General features: G+C 42.4%; 1 protein-coding gene across 2 annotated transcripts in view; it reads right to left on the bottom strand.

Annotated features, from left to right (window-relative positions):
• Nucleotides 1-25,517, bottom strand: part of ITK (IL2 inducible T cell kinase) — a 67,550-nt gene that overhangs the window by 33,712 nt on the left and 8,321 nt on the right. For both annotated transcript variants that reach the window (NM_001433492.1, XM_014730550.3), the window contains exons 2-6: nt 11,381-11,485; nt 9,527-9,608; nt 7,622-7,750; nt 4,458-4,498; nt 308-459 (exon numbers count right to left, since the gene is read on the bottom strand). In NM_001433492.1, coding sequence (NP_001420421.1) covers nt 308-459; nt 4,458-4,498; nt 7,622-7,750; nt 9,527-9,608; nt 11,381-11,485 — 509 coding nt within the window. The remainder of the gene's footprint in view (nt 1-307; nt 460-4,457; nt 4,499-7,621; nt 7,751-9,526; nt 9,609-11,380; nt 11,486-25,517) is intronic.

Below are 25,517 nucleotides of genomic sequence, written 5' to 3' on the forward strand. Positions count from 1 at the left end.
AACAAGTTGCCAATCTCAAAACTGTGGATGTCAGTGGAAAGACCCAGGACATTTTTAGATGAGTTTTGGGGCCGGGGTGCTTGATAGGGTATAGGGAGCAACACAGCAAGTGGCTGCCTCCTAGTCACTTCTAAGAAGTGGGAAGATGTGCCTCTGCTACTTCTTTCCTCCTCTTCCTTCTGCCTCTGCTCCCCTCTCCTAACTCAGTGCAGTAGTCACGCTGAGAGAGGCAGGACCAATCATCCCAGTATTTTCTTGTTCCTACCTCACCTCAAATGCTGAAATACCAATCACAAAGATTCCTTACCCATTCCTATCTTGAACTCTCCACCAGTGAATCTCGGAACTGTCCAGCAGGTAGTACTCATCATTGCGTTGGAGAGTGAGTTCCTGCGGACCGTTTGCTTGGTAGTCATACAAGGCAATGACCAGGGTTTCTTCAGGTTCCTGAAGTGGTCGCTAGAGGAGGGAGACAGTAAAATTAAGAAAAGATATAGGAAGGACATAAACTGAAGAATACAGTCAGCAAGTTCCTGAGCCATAAGCTGCTCCTAGATCTATGCCAGGTCAACACACCAGTGCCTACAATCCATTGGGGTATTTGCTGAGACCATTTGCCGCCTTCTAGTTGACTTTCTGTATGAGTTATGATTATGGTGCTGACTATGACACAAAGACATCCAATACCTGGAATTCATTGCCCCTCTCATCCTACGTGGTAAATTCTGACCACAGTGAATTCCAAGCAGCCATATTCTTTCACTAAAGTCTGCTGGTTTCTCTACTCGCACCATGTCACACATTGCACCTTCTCTGCCAAATGCATCACATTCCTGGTGAAGGTGATGCAATCATCACTAGATTATTCAGTCCATGCTTTTCTGATTTGATTTGTGGGTTTGTCCAGATCCACAAAATCGTAGACTATCAAAGCTAGAATGCCTTTGAGAGCTCCTTTAATCTACTCATTTGTTTCGAACGGGGAAAATGAGGCCAGGATGGTGAAATGGATGTGGCCAAATTTCACACTGGAATTGATCTTACTGCTTTCTCCACTATAGCGCATGGTCTCCTTTCTTCCTCTTTAGGCTCCTTTGCTTATGCCTCTACTTTGCAGTACCTTTCTTAAGATGAGATGCTGAGGACGCAAAGAAGGGACTGTAAGGCAAATGGTCTTAAGACTTCAGGACAGGCACACCTGCTGCAGCTTGGCAGATTTTGTGAGGGAGTAAATATGGGAAGAGATTGAGATTATTCGCTAGAACGAGATTTGGTGTCAAAAGTCAAAAGTTTTCTGAGTACACTGAAGCATTTGGCAGCATAAAAATACTAGAGTTAAAAAAAAAGGCTGTCACAAAGATGCAGTATGTCATCCCAGCTGAGCCCAGATTAGAATTTGAAGTCTGGATATCTGTAGAGCTTGTGAGGTGGTATATTGGGTAATACTGGGTCTATGGGCCTGAGGCTTCCACCCTAAGAGCTAATGGAAGAAGGAGTTTGTTCAAGGGCACCTGAAGATAAACGAGGGATATGGCATGGTGTTCATCTTGCTATAGGTCCAACTAACTGATGAATCCCCATGAAGAGAAAGTCAGCGCAGGGTTCACAAACCATGGTAGTATCTTTCCAGAGGGGGCATTTTGGAATCTACAGGGGTATTTTGAGTGTTACAAAGATTGAGGTATGCTACTAGCATTTAGTGGGAGAGGATGAAGACTGCAAAACTCTCTGCAGTATCCCACATCCTGTACAGATTCTGAATGTTCTGTTAGACATTCATGTGGTGAGAAATCTGCTTACAATAATAATTTACAGTAATACTCTGAGCCTAGAGGCTACCTCCACCCCATACAAAGTACTTGGTTTCCTAGGAATGGAACCACCTTTTCCACTGAAGGAAGATTTACACTTGGTTTAGTTCAGAACTTTACCAGGAGTTGTTCACCATTTTGGAAAATCATATCACAGATGGTAACAAATTCCTGTACCAGTTGCATCTGAGATGCCAGATCCCATGGGATTCCAGCTACAGGTGCAAGCAGTGGACTATTTCGTTCTGTCTTCCAGTGTAGCCATGCTACAATATTTATATAGAGGAACATATTATTTTGTGTAAATTATTCTTCTTTCCTTTTAAGTACTACGGTTAGAAAATTTATTGATTCTTTTAAAAAGTATGTGTTGATCTTTTTAAAAGTAAGTTGCATTATCTATGAATTTATTTTCATGATAACAAAAGGGGCTTTACAAGATATGTGCCATAAAAAGGGAGTATGAGGTCTGATAGGGTTGGGAACCACTAGATTAGAGAGAGAAAATGAAGGGGTGGCATTTGGAGGAACTGAGACTCTGTGCTCCAGAAAGGTTGTTGGGGGCCCAGGAGAGAAGCTAAGTTATGGAGGAGATAAACGGCCCATATCCTGGCCACTCTGCTTTAGGCCTCATAACAGCCCTGGTTCCCAAGAGCTCACCTGACCCTGGCTGAGAAAGGCCCTCCCAGAGAGCCCAGGTAGCAGTGGCAGGGAGAAAGGACACAGGCAGACACATTGCTGAGTGGCACCTCAGGAAGCCCTTCTGGGTTGACAAGGAGGGCCCTTGAAGGAAGGGCTGAGTTCCTGTGTATGCAGGGTGGCCAAGATTTGCTGAAATTTGGGCTTTAGTGTGAAATGTGCCCTCGTTTTCACCCACAGGCTAGAGAGACCTGGGATTGTCAGTTACTCTGATCATGGATATTCTTCATCCTGACCAAAAATAGCCACTCTCAACCCTCTGGAGGACTGACCCTATTCCACAGTTTCTCGTACAGAACATCAGGCCTGTTAGTTCAGATTGCATGAAAAATATAGCTTCTCTAGATGTCAACTCAAGATGCTGTCACTCACTAGAGGACAGAGTGTGAAGATGAAGGGCGAAATGAATTCAAGTGGCTCAAGGTAAGAAAGACATTGCAATGGATTTAGACATGTGGTTGAAACTGGAACAATGACTCCCAAAACCCTGTGGTCAGTGTGCTACAATGGTATCAACGCTGCTTCTCTAAAAAGTCTGAAAAGCCAAATGGCAGAGTCCAAGGAGAGATGCAAGAGAGATGGATGGATGGTCAGTGTTTTCTGGCTTTCACCTTTATGATAGTGAAAATAAGATATGAGCAAACCAGCTCAAGGTGCAGACGTATGGGTTTAGGTGGGACTGTGGGGGACCATCTGTAAGCCAGGGCAGCAGGATTCCGAACCACATCTTCAAGGACGATGATGAAATATTCTTTAGAAGATCAATGAAAGAAAAGGGAAAAGAGTTCATTTTCTGCTAGAGTTTAAATATACTTCTTTCTTGTCATTAGGGAGTGGGCTGAAGACAGATCTAAAAACCAGCCCGTGGTTTTGAATGATTTAGAACTTCTCGTATGGGGAGACTGACAGTTTTTGAAATGTCACCATATTGGTTGGAGAGAGATAAAAAGCAGAACTCATTCTTCAGGAAGAAGTATGAGGAAGCAGAATCAGTAGGTTCTGGAATAAAGAGAAAGCTCTCAAATATGGATATTGGTGTTAATATGACCATAAGGTGAGGCCTGATCTTTCTCCTATCTATTGTTTTTTGTCTTCTTAACAGAATGGCTTCCCCAGATTTGGCTCTATGCTGCCTAGATCTTGTAAATCAGTATACTAGACCAGTTGTCAAATTTGAGTGTGCCTCAAAATCACCTGGAGGTTTATTAAAATGCAGATTGCTGGACCTCTCTCCAAGAGTTTTGGATGTAGAGGTCTGAGGTGGGGGCTGATAACCTGCATTGGAGTTCTAACATGCTCACAGGTGTTGCTGATGCTGCTGGTCTATGGACCACACTCTGAGAACTGCCACTGGAGTTAAATACCACCACACTAAGACCTCTGCAGCCACCTAGCTTGACTACTAAGTGGCTGAATGGCCCTGGGAAAGCCTCAAAACCTCTCATGGGACTTGATTTCCCAAGCTTTAAAATGAGAACACAACTATAACTCCATTAAGTGGCTAGAACTGATAGCAAGTTTTGAAGTAGTGAAAGTATGACAGTGCTTTGAAAAATATAAAGTACTATCAAATGTATACTTCCAAAGTGCTTGTATGTCAAGGTGTAGAGTAAATCCACCATTTTATACAGATGTCGGCTGTTATTATACCCCAAAGTTGTTAGATGGCTGGATGCACAGTTTGATACCAGTAAGTATTTATGGAGTGAATAAACTAAGGTGAAGATTTAGCAGCTGATTGGTCCTTTTACATGGACAGACCCTTGAGAAATTTCAGGCCCAAGAAACCTGATTCAGTTGAGTTCAGCTGAATCATGACAGTCTGCTGTATTTGCCCAGCGTTTGAGAAATCTGGGCAGAAGGGGAAAATGCAAGCGGGCAGAAGCGAGTCAGGCAGCCTGCAGAGCTGTGGGCCCACCTGCGCCCAGGGCTTGAGCTCTCACTCACCCTGTTGTCTTCAGGAGTAGGAGGAAGAGGCTTCTTTGAAGCTGAAATGAGAAAAACAGAAAAAGAAAATGAGCCTGAAACTGCATGTGCCCAACAGACAATGAGCAGCCAGGGAGCTTTTCAGAGAAAAGGGGCCCCAAGGAGAACAGCAGAAAGAGATGATGAGACGTGGAGAAAGGAAAATTAGGCTTTTCAGAATCAGTATTTTATCTCTGTATGCCTGCTGGGTCCCGATTTCATCTTCTAGGAGACGTTAGAAACTTCTAGAAGTCAATATTCTGGGTCCCTCTTTCTGTATTCCCAGGAAAAGCCTAATCCAAAAGTTGCCGACAGAGGGGTTAGGCTGCGTTCTCTCCTGCAGGCATGAAGACTTCCATGAAGGCACCTACCACCTGCTAAACCCAGGAGTGGGAATTGGTGACTCAGGGGGACTCTGACTCACTGGCTTCCTGAGGCTGTTGTGTGCTTGAGGAGGTGGTGGATGAGATGAGAGGTCATCATGCTGCTTTTCGAGAGGACTGGAATCCACTTTTAGTTACCTTAAGGCCACTGAATATTTGTTCTTGCTGCCTCCTCCAAACAGCACATTGTAATGCCTTTCTCTCTCTCTTTCTGTGTCTCCTTGTCTCCCTCTCTATCTCTCCTCTCTCTCTTCCTCTTTCCTCCTTTGTCCTCTCTTTCTCTCCCTTTCCCTCTCTCCTTCCTTTCATGTCTTCATCTCTGTCTCTATTTCTTCTTTAAGGCACTGGAAAGGTCAGGCCTGGAATCAATGGACCAAAGTTGTGTGCCTGGGAGTGTGTGTGGCATGGAAGGCAGCACTTACTCTTCCACTCAATTCAAAGACTTCTTTAACAATTAGAGGTAAGAAGTGAATGGGTTCCATAAAATGGTGGTGAGCTCCTCATCTCTGCAGGAGGTTGACTTGAAGTTGGACACCCTGAGCTGGGGGTATGGTAAGAGGAGATTCACTCATTGGCACTAGAGCCTAGCCCCTGTGCTAACTCCTTCAGGAAGGACAGGGTGGGGTGTTGACTTAGGTATGAAACTGACAGAGAAGGATGACAGACATCATAGGAAGCATGGTTCCTATTCAGCATTCAACTTGGAACCAGGAGACTGGTGTTCTAACCCCAGCTCCACCACATACGAGCTGTGTGGTCCTGGGCCTCTTCCAGCCCTGAACATACTATGACGGGTCTCTCTTTATCCTTCCTCTGGTCCTGCTCTTCCCTTCCTTCCTCTCCCTCTGTGTGAAGTTGGTATGTGGTGACATCAGGGCCTGTTCTGGTTGCAGAAATGAGTGCTGCTGTGGGTTGGGTATGGCAGAGTATTTTTACTTAACCACGTCTGCTGCTTCCCAGACACACAAACACATGTACTGCTATGTCTTAGCTTCAGATTCTTCTGTCCACAAATAAGAAAGACTAGTAGACACAGTTGCCATTTATTGAGAGCTCAGTAAGTGGAAGCTGCTGTACTAAGAGTTTTCCACAACCCCATTGTTGCAACACAAAATCAGGACCATTAGCAGAGCAACTGGACAGGATCAGGCCCTGGGTTCACGTGGGGAGGAGCTCAGCATGACCAGCCCTCCCCAATTCTTGTTCTGATGAGTCATTCAGATGCTCCTCACACCTCAGTCATGTGTCTACGACTCAGTGGAGGGAAATACCGTGTACCCTGAAGAGGAACAGCTGTGACAAGCATGGTGAAAACTGCAAAATGGAAACAGATTCAACGAATTTGAGAATTGGAAGGGGGCTTAGACATTATTTCATCTTAGACCCCCTAAAACTTCCCCTACCATTTTAGAGATGAGGACATGCCATCCTGTTATTGTGGTAGATTCCATCCATATTAAACCTTCCATTTCTTTTTCATTAGACACTAGCCTTGGTGAATATGGTCAAGAGGGCTGATGCAGAAGATCACTGGCTTCTAAAACTAAGTAAATATTATTCTTCTGGGCCAAGGGACTGATAACCTTGAACTTTCTCTCCCAAGGTGGAGGGTGAGAAGCAGTGGTTTTTAAAGTGGTACTCAGAGGGGCTGTGACTCAGGAAGCCGCGGAAAACCCAGCCATGTGTTACATGTAGCACATCCGCCTTGGGTCGTCAATCTGAGGTATCAGGTTTTAGTGCAAAAAAGAAACTGACAGATGAGAAAAGTAACTAGGGTAAGAGGTTGAGAGGAGAGGGAAGTAAAGCAACATAAGCCACATGATCCATCATTCCTATTCAATGACAGCTTTGCAGAGCACTTCCTAGCTGTGTGACCTGGAGCATACTGAACTGCTCAAGGCCTTCTGTTTCCTCAACATCACACCATCTACCTCAGATGGTTGTGAGGAATGGGAGCATAACCCACATGTAAGTACATTAGAGTGGAGTTCTACTTCACTGGGGGTTCAAGTCCCAAGGTCATCGCACAAGATCAAGTCCAGTTGCACTCCAATCCCCAGGACCTGGGCCATTGACCTCAAAGGCCAAGAAACAATGTCTTTTGCATTTAGGCTGCAGCCTCCTTTTCTCTGAGGTTGTGGTGGTCAAGGGCAAGTTTGAAGGGGAGGAGGAGAGAAGCCACAGAGTAAAACAAGCAGTGTTTTTGGGTTTTACCTTCTTCTTCCTCCTAATGTACAGAGTTGAATTTGTGTAATCAAACACATGTGTGATGTGATGCCACAGGAATAAATAATATTATATACCTCCTAAGGCTGTCTCTACAATTTAAGATTTGAGTAGACCATGCCATTCAAATTTCCTAACTTGCAAATTATAGCAGTGCTTCTTAAACTTTATTCTGTCCACAAATCTTCTAGCGATCCTGTTAAAATACAAGTTCTGATCCAGTAGACCTGGGATAGAGCCAGAGAATTTGCATTTCTAGCTAGAAGCTAGATTTCTAGCTCCCAGGTGATGTTGATGCCGTTGGTTCAAGGACCACATTTTAAGTAGCAAGGAGCTATAAAGATACCTGCTTTGAGGTGAAAAAACCTCAACAGACTGGTGGTAGAGGTAGATGATTCCTCTTAGAAAATTCAGAAAATGTAGAATTTTGCAATCAATCTCTGATACCGCTGAGGATGGGAAGCTGAGAGCTTTTACTTCCTACTAGTGGGGGGACAGTCCTCTTACAAACAAGAAAGGGAATTCCCAGTCTCTTACCATTCTTGGTTGGATCGTATTGGGCACAGCCCACTGCAAGCTTCTCCAGCTGAGCGCAGCACCTCCACTTCCCATCCATCCAGAAATTAGGATGATACTTGGGCACCAAACTGTTATTATTCCTTGTTTCTGAAAGGGGTTGGCAAACCATTAAAAGAGTTATTTCCAGGTCAGTCTATCAGGGACCACCAGCTTTATAACTCCTTGAGAGGGGACCCTGCCGTGTGGGGTTGAATGAATATTACCCAGACTAAGTCAGAAAAATGGCCTTTTCTATGGGCATATACATTTATGGAGTAGTGTGTGTTAGATTTAGGCGTCAGCAGATGTGGGTTCTTATCTGGCTCTGTCTTGGGTTAGTTGTGTGTTCTTCAGTTGGGCAAAACCCTCATCTGAGCCTCAATTTCCCCACTGTGCAAAGAGGTCGTTAGACTGGATCAGTGGGCCCCACAAAAGTGCCTTAGGGGTAATGGGAAGACTGAGTAGGTGGGATTCCCACCCCTCCAACTCTCCCCACTTCACAGCTATTTTGCATTTATCCCTTCTAGATTTGTGACTTTAAAGTAAAATTTTGGTAGGCAAAATCTTTTTGCTGAAAAAAAAGTATAAAAAGCAGAGAACTAGACAGATCAATTCTAACGCTCCTTCTAGCTTTAGCATTCTATGAGTAAAGCCCCTTCACAGAGGGAGAAGGGCCAATGAACACAGTTGGGCCCTTTGATGATTTTTCACTTCAGTGTTTATTCTGTGCCCCGGGACTGCTATACTTGAGAGCACTTTCCAGTTTACCCAGCACTTGCCTGTCATATTCCATTTGAGACTCACAACAACCTTGGAAGAAGATAACACTGGTGTTTTTACTCTCATTTCAGATAGAGGCACTGTGGCTCCCAAGATTTCAAATGGCTTGCTTAGCCTTAGTCCTCATGGCTAGAGACAGATTAACATCTGCACCCAGTTCTCCTGCAAATCCAGGGCTTCAGGCTCAATAACAATAATAGTAATCCTGATTGAGCACTTTCTTCGGGTATTCTTTGAAATGTTTGACATGTCCTAATCATTTAATGCTCACAATAACCCTATGACTGACTATCAGTCAGAATTTATAGCTGAGGAAATGGAGACACTGGAAGGTCAAGGCATTTGCCCAAGGTCACACACTATTAATTGGCAGAGCTGGGATTTTCGCCTTAGCCTGGCTTCACGTTTCACCAACCCACACACTGTGCTGGTTCTAATTATGCCGTCAGGAAGGGGAGCCTTAAGAAATACCCTCACTGATGGTCTGAAAATCTTTAAAGCTAGCTAACATTATTGGGTTCCAGCTAGGGGCTGGGCTAGATCCGAGGGCTTCACCCCCAGCCGTTCCAGAGGCAGGCACTATTATTATTATTCCCTCCTCCTCCCCTTTTTTAATAGATGGGGAAACCGAAGCACAGGGCAGTTAAGGAGTTGCCCAATCACATATGGCTAGTAAGTGACAGAGCCGGGATTTAAACCCAGGTCATCTAACTCAAGGGCTGACACTCTTATTCTGCACACTCTGCCAGGAGTCAGCCAACTTGTTCATAAAGGGCCAGATGGTAAATATTTTAGGTTTTGCTCACCAGCAGGCAAAATAGATATATGATGTAGGCGCTTATATAACCCTTTAAAATGGAACCATTTAAAAATATAAGAACCATCCTTAGCTCAGAGCCTTACAAAAACAGGTGGCAGGCTGGGTTTGGCTGACCCTGCACTGTGCTGGTTGTTTCCTCTTGGGCCCGGGGAAAATAGTTGGAACCTTCCACCAACACCAAAAGGGAAAGATGTTTAACCATCAGCTGCCCTTTATTCTACTGTGGAACCCAAGCCTACTGGAGGATCAAGGGGTCTCAGGGACTCAATCGCACAGGAGATTACCTTCTTTAAGGGCCAGCACCCAGCGCTGCCGGCTCTCTCGGTCTGGAGCGAATACATACAGGAGGTAGTTGTCATGTACAACCTGCAGACACACACAGAGTCCAAGGTGAGCCGGGAGATGGATGATGGACAGCAGGCACATCTGGCTCACTGGGACGAGGCAGGGTCTCAGAGGTTCATGGTCAAAAGGGCAAACATTTGGGTGAGTAGGGGACCAGTGTCCCTTTCATCCAGATGTTTGGGTGCTGTGCAGACACAGGGTGAATTTCTACAGCTTAGGCTACTTGTCTCAGATTCCGTGTCACCAGTAAGCCATCATTAAATTGAAACAGCTGGAGAGAGTTCTCCACTTGACTAGACAGCACATTTATTTCTCATATTTTTCAGTGATTAAAAAAATCTTTCTGGAATGTGAAAGAGAAAGATATTAGATGACAAATATATCATCGAGATTTTTGAAACTTCTTATTTGAAATAATGTAAGACACTCAAAAAGTCCAAAAATAGTACAGAGTTCCTGTGTATATTTCACCCACCTTTCTTCACTGATAACATCTCATGTAACCATAGTACATTTTCAAAACCAGGAAATTGGCTTGGTCTAATAATATTACCTAACTACAGATCTTCTTTGAATTTCACCACTTTTTTCATGCACTCATTTAGAATTGGAATTTTAATGATGGGAAAATACATGTTATTCCCTTTGCTTTCAGTACCAAAAATTCCAACTCATAGAGATCACCTTTCTAGTAGGAAGAAAGTCCTTTTCTATGCCACACTAAAAGTGAAATATTTTCCCCTCAGATTAGCAAACGAAAATGGTACCCTAGAGGCCAGCCCTGTGGCTGAGTGGTTAAGTTCTCACGCTCCGCTTGGGGCGCCTGGGGTTTTGTTGGTTCGGATCCCGGGCACAGACGTGGCACCGCTTGTCAGGCCACCTGAGGTAGCGTCCCACATGCCACAACTAGAAGGACCCACAACTAAAATATACAGCTATGTACTGGGGGGGTTTGGGGAGAAAAAAGCAGAAAGAAAAAAAAAAGATTGGCAACAGTTGTTAGCTCAGGGCCAATCTTTAAAAAAAAAAAAAAAAAAAAAGAAGAGTGTCACCATAGGATATGCAAGGGAATATCCACTCCTTCAGAGCCACAGATGCCAAGAGTGGTAGCAAGATTGAGACAATGTCATGACCTAAAGACTAAAGATACCCTCCACCAGCTCTGTCAAATAGAACTTCCTGCAGTGATGGAAATGTTGTATAATCTGTGCTGTCCAATATGGTAGCCACCTGTGGCTACTGAACATATGAAATGTTCATTCATTCAGTGTGGCTCAGTGTGACTCAGGAGCTGAGTTTTTAACATTGTTTTGCTTATGTTAATTTACATTTAAATTTAAACAGTAGAGGCTACTGTATCAGACTGCACAACTCAAAACAGTTCTCAGATTGTAAAATCTGAGTCTTTTTACCCCAGAAACTTGAAGTAATTTCTAACCAAGGATTATAATCTGTTGCCCCAAACCATAAGTAAACTGTACTTAAAGAACATTAAGCTTGGGCCCTTGGTAGTTTTTTTCCTCCCCCAAGAGCAATTAGGATCTTGAGGTAGGGAAAACATAAGGGAAAGGGGAAGGAGGAATGACAATTTTTTCGGGATTTTGTGCTTAATCTTTGTTGAATGAAAAAATGAATGTCGTTGATTGAAAGAATACAGCAGCTTTCTCATGGGATTGGCCAAGTTCTAACTGTAATCCAAAGTCACCCATTTTTGCTCTTCTCTTACAATGACTGAGGATTTCAATCACTGTCCAGGGAACGGGAACCAGTCCCCTCAGGCCTGACGGACTTACCTGAAATGGGTATTTATAGTGGCACGGGATGCTAATGTCACTTTTCACAATCTCCACACATTTGATTCGGGAGAGTTCAATGGAGCCCTTCAATGTGCGCTTCTTCTGTGGGGAGAAAAACCACACCCCATTTAAAGAAGAGAGAAGACAATATTTTTGTCTAGGTTGCTTCTAGAAATCCATTACTAGATAAGATCCCTTAGCTTTGTAAACCAACCCCCAAATATCCAGAAGCTACTTCTTGACCCTCAGTGTCCGAGAAGGACACTCTGAGAAGACTCCTAGGAGAAACATGCTCTTTGTATCATCTTCTTCGTGGCCACACATTGAGCCATGGCATCTTATATCCCAGTGACCTTGTGACAAATAGCAGCATGTGCAAAACTTGTAGCTGGGATGAGAAGTGCAATCGATGGGAAACCAACCACACGTGTGCCAGTTTTCTCTGTTTTGTGCCTATCCATGGCCTTATTAGCATAGTAATTGAGCTCAGGCCTGACCTGGATGGTAACCTATACCTTTGGTGGCACCTTCTTCTCTACATTTGGGTTCTCCATGTTCCTTATGGTTATCCACTGTCCCACCGTGACACCTTGTAGGACATTCCTGACTCTGCCTATAACCGTCCCTTCTCCACATCCCCAGTAAATCTTATCAGCCCCATGTCTCATTCCCTTGCATGTTTGTTAGATGTATTTCCTTGATAGCTAATTCACGTGATGGTCTTTGTGATTTATAATGATGCTACATGTTATCCATTTCTAAGGGTTCTTGTCCTTGAGAGTGAATTCCAGGGAATGTTACCCAAGGGGACTATCAGGGGCTCCAAGGAAGGCTAATTAGGGAAAAGCTTTTGGAAAGCAGAAGCCTTTCACAGGTGCCTAGAATTAGGCTTCCAATGAGAATAGAGGGTTTAATTCAGCTATGGAACCAGGGGCAAAACACTTCATTACGCCTTATCCCTTAGAAAGAGGTAGCAAATGGTGGGGAATTGGGCACAATGTTGGAAAGGTCTAGGTTCAAAGTTGGGCTCTAGTCTAACTAGCTCTGTGACCTTGGGCAATTCATCTAATCTTCCTGAACTTTGATCTCCAATCTGATAAATGAGGATAATAATGCCTACCTTTCAAAGGTTGATTGGAGAATAAAATGGGAATATGTAAAAAAAATTACCTGGCTTATAACAGGTGCTCTCAACAAAGGGTATCCTCCCAATTAAAGAGGTTAAGGAAGTCCTAACTGTGGCAAGAGAGTTGTGATACATGAGTGCACTTAGTTGGTATTCAGGAAGCCAAGATGTCATCAAATTCTCCAGAAGTGAGCTCAGTCTTTACTTTCTATTTTTTCATACCCAGCCTGGTTTCTGGCCTTTGCTGTCATAGCTGAGGCACAGAACTCAGATGAAAAAAGTCAAGATGTGAGAAGGACCCCCTGTCAAATAAAGAGAAACTTTGTGTTCTTTTTAAAAATTTTCTTTCTAAAAACGACTTTATTCTCTCTTTTTTTTTTTTTTTTTTTTAGGAAGATTAGCCCTGAGCTGACATCTGCCGCCAATCCTCCTCTTTTTGCTGAGGAAGACTGGCCCCTGAGCTAACATCCGTGACCATCTTCTTCTACTTTATATGTGGGACGCCTGCCACAGCATGGCCTGATAAGTGGTGTGTAGGTCCGTACCCGGGATCTGAACCGGCAAATCCCAGGCTGATGAAGCAGAATGTGTGAACTTAACTGCTGCACCACCAAGCCATCCGCACAACTTTATTCATTTTTGAAAGTAAAAAATCTGTCCATGTTCCTTGTCACAAATCAAACAATATGGCGATGTATGAAGAAAATATTTATAGTGTCTCATTATCCTACTCTTCTCCACAACTCTTAGGTAGCCAAGGTTAACCATCTGGAATGCATTTGTCTTTTCCACACACATTTATAGGATATATATACAACAAAAATGAGCATCTGCTCCGCAGAGTGGTCCACAACTTGCTTTTGTAATCTAACGATGGAGTAAGAGGTCCAGTCTTCCCTTAAAAACCTCTGAAAACATGTGCCCTTTGGACTCAAACTATCTTCTCATTTAGAGTCTCCCACAGCTGGAATACACGCCCTGATCCTGCCCATAATCATAGTCTTTGGAACGGTTAGTCTGTTTTTCAAAAACACAAGAGCACAAGAGAGCTGCCTTTCAGCAACCATCTGCTGCTGCGGGTAAACAGGCAGTCTGAGCTTTGAGGTTATCTTGTTTTCCAACCTCTGTTGGGTTATTTCCTTAGTAGTGTACACAGCAAAATGCAACAAAAGGCTCATGGCAGTAACATGAGAACTCCGTCTGCAGACATTTTTGTCCTTGGAACTCACTAAGTCCTGCACTCCCGGAGAGTAGAGACCAGGACATCAGTCACCGTATCCCCAAGGCCTATCTCAGTGGCTGGCCCACAAGAGGTGCTTACTTAGGATGATATGAATGAAAGGCACCAAGTTGGAACACTGTTTGAACAATCTCAATCAGATTTAAGGCTAATACATTGAACCATTCAGGAAAATATTTATTGAGGGCCAGCTGTAGCTGTCTCAGCTGTGTGAAGCAGGAAATAGAGAGCTGAACACAAAAGACTTTCTCATGGAGCTCACGGTCTCTTTGGAAGGCAGACACTATAAAAAAGTGCTCTAAAGAGATTAGAACACGTTAATGTGATCAACTTGTGGTCAGAGCAGGCCTCCCTGGAGAGAGGGCATCTGAGAAGAGATCAGAAAGTTGAAAAAAGAGCCAGACATGAGAAGCTCTGGGGGAATGAGAATCCTAGGTGGAGCGACTAGCAAGAGCAAATGCCCTGGGGTAGAAGTGTTCTGGATAAGTATCGCCTGTTAATAGCCTGAGATCATCATAATCAGGGTAGAGAGTAGAGGTAAATATTTACTGGAGTTGTGAATACGGATACAGATTCTACGTGAGGTTCTAAAGGTGCGCTGCCCAATACAAACATATATGTAATTTAAAATTTTCTAGTAGCCACATTAAAAACAGCAAAAAGAAACAAATAAAATTAATTTTAAGAATGTATTTTGTTTAACCCAATATATCCAAACTGTTATCATTTCCACATGTAATCAACATGAAAAATTGAGATAAATTACTTTTTTGTACTGTCTTTGGAATCATGCATTTTACAACACATCTCAATTTGGACTTGCCACATTTCAGGAGTTCAGTAGCTACACATGGCTGGTGGCTACCTTAATGGACAGTGTGGCTTCAAGAGTTCCAAGAAAGATTTCTCCTCTAAACTCAGATGATGGCTTTTGATTTCTTAATACTCGGTGGGCTCAAACATGGATTTTTTTTTTTTTTTTAAACAGAATGATGCTATAGGTACAGAATGGTTGTCAGCTTTTTTGTTTTTTGAAGATTGTCATCTGAGCTAACAACTGTTGTCAATCTTCTTTTTATTCTTCTCCCCAAAGCCCCCCAGTACATAGTTATATATTCTAGTTGTGAGTGTCTCTGGTCATGCTATGTGAGACGTCGCCTCAGCATGGCCTGATGAGCGGTGCTAGGTCCACGCCCAGGATCTGAACCCGCGAAACCCTGAGCCGACGAACCGGAGCACGCGAACTTAACCACCCAGCCACCAGGCTGGCCCCCTCAAACATGGATTTTAAGAGACATTTGTGCCTTAACAGTCTGCTGTTAGGTCTGCTCTTCTATTGGAATAGATTTCATTTTCCACTGTCAAAACTCACTCTCATCACCAAATGAGTGTTCGGGTTCCCGCACAGTCCATCCTGCATGGTCAGTCCCTCCAAAGGCCCTGAGATGCATTCTCCTCAGATCTCATAAGATCTGACACGTTGTGAACAACAGGGCCAGCTGTGCATTCCTCTAGCTGGGCACCGGGGAGCAGCGGGTCAGCAAGCTAAACACGGCTCTCTCTCTGGGAAATGGTGATTGCCTGTAATCATCCCAAATAAATGTGCTATTTCTGAAAAATGCCAGGGTAAGCCTTCCAAGGAAACCACACAAGAACCACCAGAGAAAGAGAGCCACCAAGTAAAGCCTGCCCTCATCCTTCCTTGTTATTCCATCTGCATCGCTCCGGGTGAAATGAAAGTCACAGGACTATTCTTGGCCATGTCCCTTTTCTTGGCCATGTTCAAAGCTGTCCTCATTTTCCAAAGCTTCACCCCAGACATCTGATGTGTGTCAAACATGATCCAACAAGAAGCTGACGCCCACGTATTTGGACAAAGGCAAGCTTACGCAAGCGGCTTTTATATCTCCTTTCTTTTTATGTTAATATATTGTATGAGACAGAATTTTGGATTGTGAGTTTCAAAGAGAGAGACAGGAATAAACAAAATAAAAGATAATAATGTTTTTGAGCACATCCTATATTTCAGGCACTCAACGAGCTATCTCATTTAATCATGATCCCCTAAAGTATTATTCCCCATTTTATAGGTGAGAAAATTGAGGTTCAGAGGAGCCAAGTCTCTTAATGAGTGGAAGAGCAGTGTACAGCTCAACTCTGTGACTCCAGAACCTGAACGCTTAACGACTGTGCTTCACGGCTTTGCATTTGCCCCAATTTTCCACAGAAGACTTTCATTTCCCAAACCCAACACCGAGCCATCAGTTGCATGACTGATTTTTCCAAGTCATGACCCAGCAGAGATTTGTTTCTGTCCAATTTGGTCATGGGATGCTTATGCTAAATTTGAAAAGGAGAGCACGTTCCCTGGTTCCTCAGAATAACGGCTCCTTTTTCGTCCTATAACATTGCCTCCTTGACTGCTCGGCCAATATATCAGTGAGAAGCTATGTGTATGATCCCCATGAGAGAAGACAGCTCCACCCCTCTGAAGAACAGCAGAATTTCAGCTTTCTGTTCTGGGGAGGCAGAACGCGACAGAAACGAGCTTCCAGGTCGGGCAGATCTGCATTCGTCTGACCAGCTCTGAAAGCTGAGGCCAGTGTCTCAGCTTCTTGGTTGCCTTGTTTTTCTAAAAGTGGGACTGGTAATAGTCCCTGAATCATCAGTTTAATTTAGAGGACTTGAAAGAACTACATAAACCTACTAGCAAAACAAAATCATTCAAATGATAAACAAATCACACAAGTGTTATTTCTTTGCCTTTCTTTCTCCAAATGCTGCCTGCAAAATAAGACCTTGTTCTCTTGTCTTGATGTGTCCACATTTTCTGTGGGGATTTTCTTTCGGGCAAATATGTAACCAGGAATAACCTTTTGGGAAGACGACGTTAATTTTTAACTGGTGATACGGGTGATTTTGACATTTCGGAGTCATTTGTTTACTTTGTCAATTATTTGTAAAATCAGGGGAAAACCACGAAAGGGGCTGATTTCCTGGTCTCCCTAATTTGTCACATTTGCTCTCACTTCGTCAAATGTGAGGGTTTATCTTTCTGCTTCCCCTCCCCCCTGTCCTGTCAAAACCTTCCCCCAAAATGTCATTCACCAAAGGTTTCACTTACTGATAGCTTAAAGCTTGGCTGTTTCAAAGTAGTTAGGATTAGGAAAGATATTAGAGACTCAAGCCAAGAGGGAGCTTTGATAATGGAATTTTAGGCGTCAGCTGAGAGAGTATTTTTCAAAGGGAACCACCTAGGGGAGTAATGCCTTTAAGACTTTCCTGGATCACACTGCCAAAGTGGCCACAGGCTGCCTTTATCAGAGCCTCTTTAAGATGAGAAAATCTCTCTGATGATTCTTTTAACAAGGCATTTCAAGTATTTTGCTCATTGCCTCTTCTGGGGTATAGTAGAGCCATTGTACCGATCTAAAAATTGTCCAATGACACATTGAAATTAAAACTGAGATTATATGAGATGAAACTTAAGTGACAGATTTGGGGTTTTTCCCCCTCCCCCTAGCAAGGTGCAGAATATCAGTTCTAAAATTGGTTTTAGGGTTCTTCCTGGATTCTAGTTTCATCCCCTGTGCAAAACATGCTGGAAGTTACCCACGAATTCCCTCCCAGGCTCCTAACTCAGTTTTCTGTCTCATAATAAAGGGATCCCTTGTGCTGCAGGGGAGAAAAATGCAGACTTGGGACTGGGAAAAGCCCTGGTTTGAATCCCTAGGGTGACAGGCCACACTGGGCAAGTCGTCTCAGTGCTCTGAGCTCAGTGCTCTTAGCTCTTCTTAATCTCGCAGCTCTTCAGTAGTAACGGGGATGCTGACAGCTGCTGCTCAGGGTTATTATGACCTGAGCTCCAGGAAGGCACCTAGCACATTGCTTGATACCCAATAAAGAAGGGACCATTATTGTCTCTATGGGAAAAAGTAGCATCTTCTAACACACCAGTGCGATTTGTAATTGGCTATTGCTGGTTCCTCCCCTCCCCCAGCCCTTCTTTACCTGGACGTACTTTCACTAAACTTTGAGGTTCTGGGAAGATCTGGAGCTAAGGTAGCAGACTTTGAGGCTCCCAGAACGACTTAAAATCAGGAAACTATGATGCATCCCACACCTGTCTTCTTTTCTTTCCTCTTTTCCACAAGACCTCTTAGTTAGAGTGAAACCAGAGTTGACTGGCTTTCCTTACCTCAGAGTTTTCACACTGCGGTTTACGATGGGGCTGGTCGTGCTGTGGGGAAAACACTTCGTGTTCTTTCAGCCTGCCATTTTGTCAATAGTAGTACCCTGACTACCCGACAGAAAAAAGAGAAGATTTTACAAAAAAAGAAGAAAGAGAAAGAAAAGAAAAGAAAAAGAGCTATACTCTCATACGGTTTTCACAGGGCAATTTGGGATCCTGTCTTAAAATTACAAACGTATTTTCACAAGAAATTATGAAGAACAGATACTCTTGGGAGTGGTTCTGGGGTTTGGGAGTGGGAAATAGGAAGAAAGGTTCTCTTTTCACCTCATATCCTTTAAAACTGTTTCACTGTCTTACCATGAACATGCATTTCTTTTACTGTATTTAAAAACAGTTTACTAAAAATAGATGAATACATTTCCCTTATAGGATTTATCCTATGGAAACATTTGTTCAAAAAGTATAAAGATGTAGGAAAAAGGATGTTCATACTGGCATTATTTATTTACTAAAAATCCTAGGGAAATCTAAATATCCATCAATAATGGATAAATGGTTAATTTAGTTAAGGTTCATCTATTCTGTGACTACTCTGTAGCCATTAACAGAGTAAAGTCAGTCTATATGGAGGGACAAAAAGGTATATATATATATAATGTAAAAAGCAGGTTTAGAGCAATAGATGGAGCATTGTCTCAATTTTGGAAAAAGAGAGAATAAAATACATAATAGTGCATGCAATATTCAAGGAAGTGGTACAAGAGGGAACACTGCTACACTGACTCTTCCTTGCGGATGACCCTATGGCAGACTTTCACAGTGTAAATTATATATTTCTATAACTTTGGAAGTTTTTAGAGTGAGCATGTAAACTTACTAAGCAGAAAAATGGAAATAATATTTTAAAGCAGTCAGAAATTTTGGGAACACCACACTGTAATACAGCTTTGGCAGACGACTGTGGGAGAGGGCCAAGGGATACACAGCAAACGCTGGCTGTGTAAACGATGCAGCTCCTTGCCCTCGTAACCTCATACCTTATTAGCAATAAGTGGCAGCCAGGCAGCACTTGTCTCCTGCACGGAGGTTCAATGTTGTGACAGCTCCTCTCAGGTTCTTCCTGAGTGATAGCCATTTTCTTCATAGATGCTAATAAAGCAACTCAGTGTGCTTTTATATGGGTATATTTACCTTCGAAGTGCAGCAATAATTTAGGAATAATTTCCAAGCCTCATTCATGTTAAATAAAGGTATTAGTGATCCTAGCCTGAAAAAAAGCATGTTTGGTTAAATTTGCTTACAAAAGTGGGCAGAGAGAAAAGGAAACTAAGAGTAGGAACTAACTGCTATATGCCGGTACGAAGCAGATCCCCAAGGTGCCTTACACATTGTGTCTTTCAGTGTTTTTGGTCGGTGAAGCTTTTTCAAAGCCCTCTTTCTTTCTGGAATAGGGCATATGAGATTTTTAATGAGTTTGAAAGAATATATTTTTGTATCTCCCTTTCAAGCACTGAAGAGCCAGTAGCCAAAACATGTAAATTAATAACACTTGATTGCATTTCAGGAGGTAATTCCTTGTACGGAGGTGATGGTCAATTAATACTTGTAATTGGTTGATTGACGGAACAGCAGGTTAGAACAAGTGTGCAGCAGAAAGTGATATTTGGGGATCCTGTGACAAAACTCTTAATAAAAATGATTTGAATAAGATTTCCAGAATGATTGGCAGGTGGATAAAAATCTCTCGACAATTGAAAAGTTAGTTAAAACTAGTCTGCACAAAAGGTTTAGCTAACAGATAAAAAGCTATGAAAAGAAGCTCAAACTCACTACAATAACAGAAATGCAACTGAATTATTGAGATACCATTTTTTAAAACCTATGAGACTTGCAAAGATCAAAACGTGATAACGACATTGGCAAGGTTTTGAGAAAAGGAGCATGTCACACATGGCCCTGGGGAATGTTTATTGCTACAAATTATGTGGAGAATAACTTGGTTGTGTTCAACGAAATAGCAGATGCAAATATCCTTTGACACAGCAATTTCACTTCTTGAAATGTTTTCTATAAACCAGGACTTCAACCTTGGCACTATTACATTTTGGGCTGGATAATTCTTTGTTGTGGGCTTGTCCTGTGCATCTTAATAGGCTTAGCAACATCTCTGGCTCTACCCACAAATACCAGTAGCACCCTCCTCCCCAGTTATAACAACGAAACTTTTCTCCAGACATTGCCAGTGATGGGCAGAATCGCCCCTGGTTGAGAACCCCTGTTACAGACATGCTTGTACATGTAAACAGCGACAAACCCACAAGGTTATTCACTCTCTGTTATTTGTAATGACAGAAAAATTTGGAAAGAGACTAATCGTCCATCAAGATAAAATTTTTATCCATACAACGAAATATTATGCAACCATACAAAAAGAATGAAGAAACTCCTTGTGTATACATGTATACGTAACATGTATACATGTTATGGATTTGATCTCCAAGAAGTATTGCTAACCAATCAAAAGAAAGGTTAAGAAATGTGTGTTGTGTATGCTGCCATTGTATAAAAAGGAAGGAAAGAAGAACGTTTATTTGCATTTGTGTATACATGCATAAAGTATCATGGGAAGAACTGTTAAGAAAATTATATTGGTTCCTTTCAGGCAAGGAAGTGGTGTGGCTTAGAACAAGGGTGGGAGATTGGCCACTGCAGAACATTTTCTAACTGTTTTTAAAAAAATTATGTGAATGTATAATATATTCAAGAATTTTTTTTTGAGGAAGATCAGTCCAGAGCTAACATCTGCTACCAATCCTCCTCTTTCTGCTGAGGAAGACTGGCTCTGAGCTAACATCTGTGCCCATCGTCCTCTACTTTATATGTGGGATGCCTGCCACAGCATGGCTTGACAAGTGGTGCATAGGTCCGCACCCAGGTTATGAACCGGCAAACCCTGGGCCACCGAAGCGGAACATGCAAACTGAACCACTGAGCCACTGGGCTGGCCTCTATATATTCAAGAATTGTTTAAAAAATTAATCTACATTTTGCAGAAGATTGCCTAACAAAAGTAGCTATTAATAAACAGAACTGCAGTCCCACAGGCACAGAGGCATAGGGGCAAGAGGTCATTCTACCAATAGTTAGTTCTGTTTTGTGAACCAATTATATCAATTTGCAACACAGATGAAAGCAAAGTAAATTTTGCGCTAACCTAATGTCATTGAGATTTACAACGTACTTTTTTAGAATTATGACAGCTTTTTCTTGAAGTCAGAGAAATTTTGAGGTCAGGCATTTTGGGGCAGCAGGCTCACTTGCCCCTGAGTCAGACTGTCTGGGTAGAGCGTGGGGGCCCAAGAAGACCTCTTTTGCATGTCTCTTCTGTGCTTACCTCTCTAGGTGCCCTGGTCTCTGTGGATGCCCCTCTGTGTCTCTAAATGTCCGGTGAAGGTTATTATATTTCACTTTCTGAACTATTTAAAAACAAATAATCATGAATGATGATGTATGTTGCTATCCTGTGGATTCAGTGTTTCAGGCTTCAGTTTGCAACCCACACATGCAATTTCCACCATAATCTACTTCCATCAAATGGCATTATGTCCTTAATATTATTCTTTAAATTGATTTACCTTTTCATTTAAACAAATTTATTTTAAAAGGAAGTTTTAGATCACCACCATAAGTTTAAAAACACTCTTTTGCTCTTTCTGGTGAGGAGATTGGCCCCAAGCTAACATTTGTTACCAATCTTCCTCTTTTTGCTTGAGGAAGATTGTTGCTGAGCTAACATCTGTGCCAATATGTGGGATGCCACCACAGCATGGCTTGATGAGCATTGTGTTGGACCACACCCGGGATGTGAACCCATGAACCCCAGGCTGCCAAAGGGGAGCACATGAACTTAATCATGACATGACTGGGCTGGCTCCTAAAAACTCTTTTTTGTTTTTATTTATTTTTTTGGTGAGGAATACTGGCCCTTGAGGAAGATTGTTGCTGAGCTAACATCCATGCCAATCTTCCTCTATTTAGTATGTGGGATGCCACCACAGCGTGATGCTGAGCAGTGTGTAGGTCCATGCCCAGGATCCAAACCTGCTAACCCTAGGCTGCCAAAGCAGAGTGTGTGAACTTAACTACTATGCCATTGGGCTGGCCCCACACTCTTTTAAAACATTAATTGTAATAAACACATAACTATTAAATTAAAAACGTATCAAAATTAAAAACGTATAAAAATATGTACCATCTTGTCTGTGCCTAGTGGTACCCCATTTTGGGAAACAATTGAATCACTGTACATAAAACTGGCCATAGTATGGATTAAGAGAAAGGGCCAGGTTTGGTGTTAGTACTCTCAATCTCACTTTCTGGGCCCCTGGTCCTGGCTGATATCCCTTACATGGTGGTCTTCCCTGTATTACCACTCTGGATATAGGATTCCCAGAATGTTATTCCCAGAAGGTGCCCAGTGAGGGGTAGCTCTTATTATGATTACCTAGTCTGATAAACCAAGTAGAGCTGAGGCTTATACAGCATCTTTTCTTGGCAGAGGTTTCCCCAGGATCAGACGCTCAGCTTTACAAGTTCAGGAGCTCATTTTTGTTGGCCTACAGAGTCCAGGTGGACAGAAGTACACTATGCAAAGTCACAGGGGACTGGTGAATTCCCAGACTCTCAGTAAGAAACAACGGCCAAGATGCTTGTGTCAGTTCTTCAGAGAATTCTCACAGTAAATTCTTCTTGGGCAAGCAAAGAGATACAAGAAAAGGACACCCTAATGAGTGTGGGATCAAAGTATGCCCCAAGGCAATCACTACATCCCAAGGCAAGGTGTTGTTTTTACACTTACTATCCTGTTGTGACTTTGGGCACATTGCTTAACTTCTGTGTCTCAGTCGCTTCCTCTCTAAAACAGAACTTGACTTTTATCTTCTTCAAAGAATTGTGAGGATTACACAAGAAAATCCATAGGAATATGTTCAGTCCTCTCCCTGTGATGATGCTAGTTATTGTTAATGATGTTGTTTGTGCTGCCATCCAGGGGTCCTGTGCTGGTCCCCACTCAGGACCTCCATCAGTTGGAAACTCGTCAACGAATCCTTGCCCCAACTTTCCCTTATCAGCCAACACAGTTTCTATTATAAGACTTAGACCCAAACAAGTTAGATCTGAAAATACCCATTGAAGAACATTTAATCCAACTTTTAATATTTGTCCCAGATGTGTGACCTGGGAAAAGATACTCAGCTTCTCTAAGCTTCTGCTTTCTCATTGATAAAACAGGACTAATGATAGAACCTCACACATGTGGTTATTGTGAACATTTATGACATGCTACATGAAAAGCACTTAACCTGGTGCGCTGAAGCACAGCAAGAACTCTTTAAAGATTTTATTTTTCCTTTTCCTCCCCAAAGCCCCCAGTACATAGTTGTACATTTTTAGTTGTGGGTCCTTCTAGTTCTGGCATGTGGGATGCCGCCTCAGCATGGCCTGACGAGCAGTGCCATGTCTGCGCCCAGGATCTGAACCAGAGAAACCCTGGGCCACGGGCTCCTATTATCTTATGTTGGTTACATTTGAAATGACTGCCTTCCTTCTTAAGTTGTATTCTTGATGTCATGCTTGGATTTTGACAATATGCATGTCTTATTAGTCACATAGGTATTAATTACCTCTTAGATGTATTACTTCCTTGAAAGCCTTCCATGTTTTGCTGATCTCCATATCTATTTGTGAATTCCTGATATCATTGGCAGAGAGATACCATGACATAGTTTGCACTTTTTTGAGCTGGATGGCTCTTTAGAGATCATTCAATCCAACTTTTTGTGTTAGAGATGAAACCTCCAGGTGAAATGCTTTTCTAAATTGGCTTTTGTCTTTTCATGTCTACAATTACATTTATACCCTGGGGAGACTGAGGTTGTAGAATTGGAAGGCACCTTGGTGATCACTGCAGATCAAGGGACAGGCCAAGAGGGTAGGGTTCTGGGCAGCCTCTATGTTCTCCCTTCAACCAGAGCACTTCTATCTGCTTTATGTGTGGCGATGGTGATGACTCATATAATTTTGTACTACAAGAGTGTTCTATGCTTTAGAAAGGTAGAAAACCACTGATCCAGTCCAATCCGTTGATATTATGGATGAGAAATCTAAGTCCAACATAGAATAAGACACTGACCAAGGTCACGTAGGTTAATTAGTGCCAGGTCTCCATTCTATTAAGTGGCCGTGTTGTTGTTTCCTCTCCTCATCCCACTTTTATAGAATTACAGAATTACAGTCTTTCTGAGACTTTCCATCTTTAAGGCCCCACCTAAAGTGAGAACTGACCTCTATGGAACAATCAAAATGGTTTATGTGATACCTGCCCTGTATTTCATTTGCTTCTTGATAAGGACACTTGACGATCTAACCCAAAAGCTCATTCATGTGAACCTTTCAGACCCCCTAAGATGATCAAATAGGGGGGCTGATATTTTGCATGGTAGAAGGCTCTTTGGCAGCCATTAATCCTACTATGTAGGCGGTGGCTGGGTTCATCTATGTATTTATATAAGGCTGACTTTAATCAAATCATCTTACCCATGTATAAAATATTATATATTTTCCCTCTCTCTCACCATGACATTCAGAGCCTATAAAAATAGTTTACTTTAAAATCATCACAACAATGAGATTCTTTCGTTTTTATTAGTTCCTTGTTAGAAACATAATCTCTAATGGTTCTGGTAACTTTTTGTGGCCCTGTGCATTTCTTCAGCCTCTTAGGAAGATGATACAGCAACAAATGATAGAGGCCATAGCGTGCTCTTATCCTAGGACGCAATTATCCCATGTGTGGTACTCTATCCTAAGGAGCTGATTTAAAATGGAGACAGTCTTGTGTTAGGTGTACTATTGTTTTTCAGTGTTTTCATTATACCTAAAACCACCTGAATGTCGAAGAATAGATAACAGATAAGTTCATCAATTTGTTCCAGTACATAAAATAGATGAGTATGTCTCTGAAAGGAACCATCTCAACCATTAAAAAAATCATATGTATGAGAAAATGATTACTTTGGAGGCCATGTAGATATATGGAAATTCATCTACAAAAGAATAAATGAAAAAAGTAGAATAGAAAATTGTCATGCATTGTGATTATAACGACGTGAAATTTACGTCTGCATGAGAGAAAAGATCACTCTCGCAGAGACACTAAATTGATGTCTTTAGACAAAAGAGTAACGACGAACATTTTGGGTGCAATTGTTTCATTGATTTTTTTAACAGTATGGGGATGTGAAGATTTGTTGCTGTCTCTTGAGATTCATCAAAGTGGATTTAACCTGATTCTAACTTGTTTTCAGTCTTTGCTGCTAAAAGCTGCCTGAGCTCAGTGTTGGGCCGGAGGCAGGGTATACACCAGGCATTTTTCCACCAAAACGTGGAGTAGGATGATTCTGGACAAAGTATCCCTGGAAGAGGGGTGCCATACGATGTCAGCAAGAACCCCTCTCTTGAACTCTGTATGTCCAAGTCTCTGTCCTTCACACAGGCCAAACCTTTTCCTACC

The sequence above is a fragment of the Equus caballus genome, chromosome 14 (assembly GCF_041296265.1).
Source record: "Equus caballus isolate H_3958 breed thoroughbred chromosome 14, TB-T2T, whole genome shotgun sequence".
In the NCBI taxonomy this organism is placed as follows: Eukaryota; Metazoa; Chordata; class Mammalia; order Perissodactyla; family Equidae; genus Equus; species Equus caballus.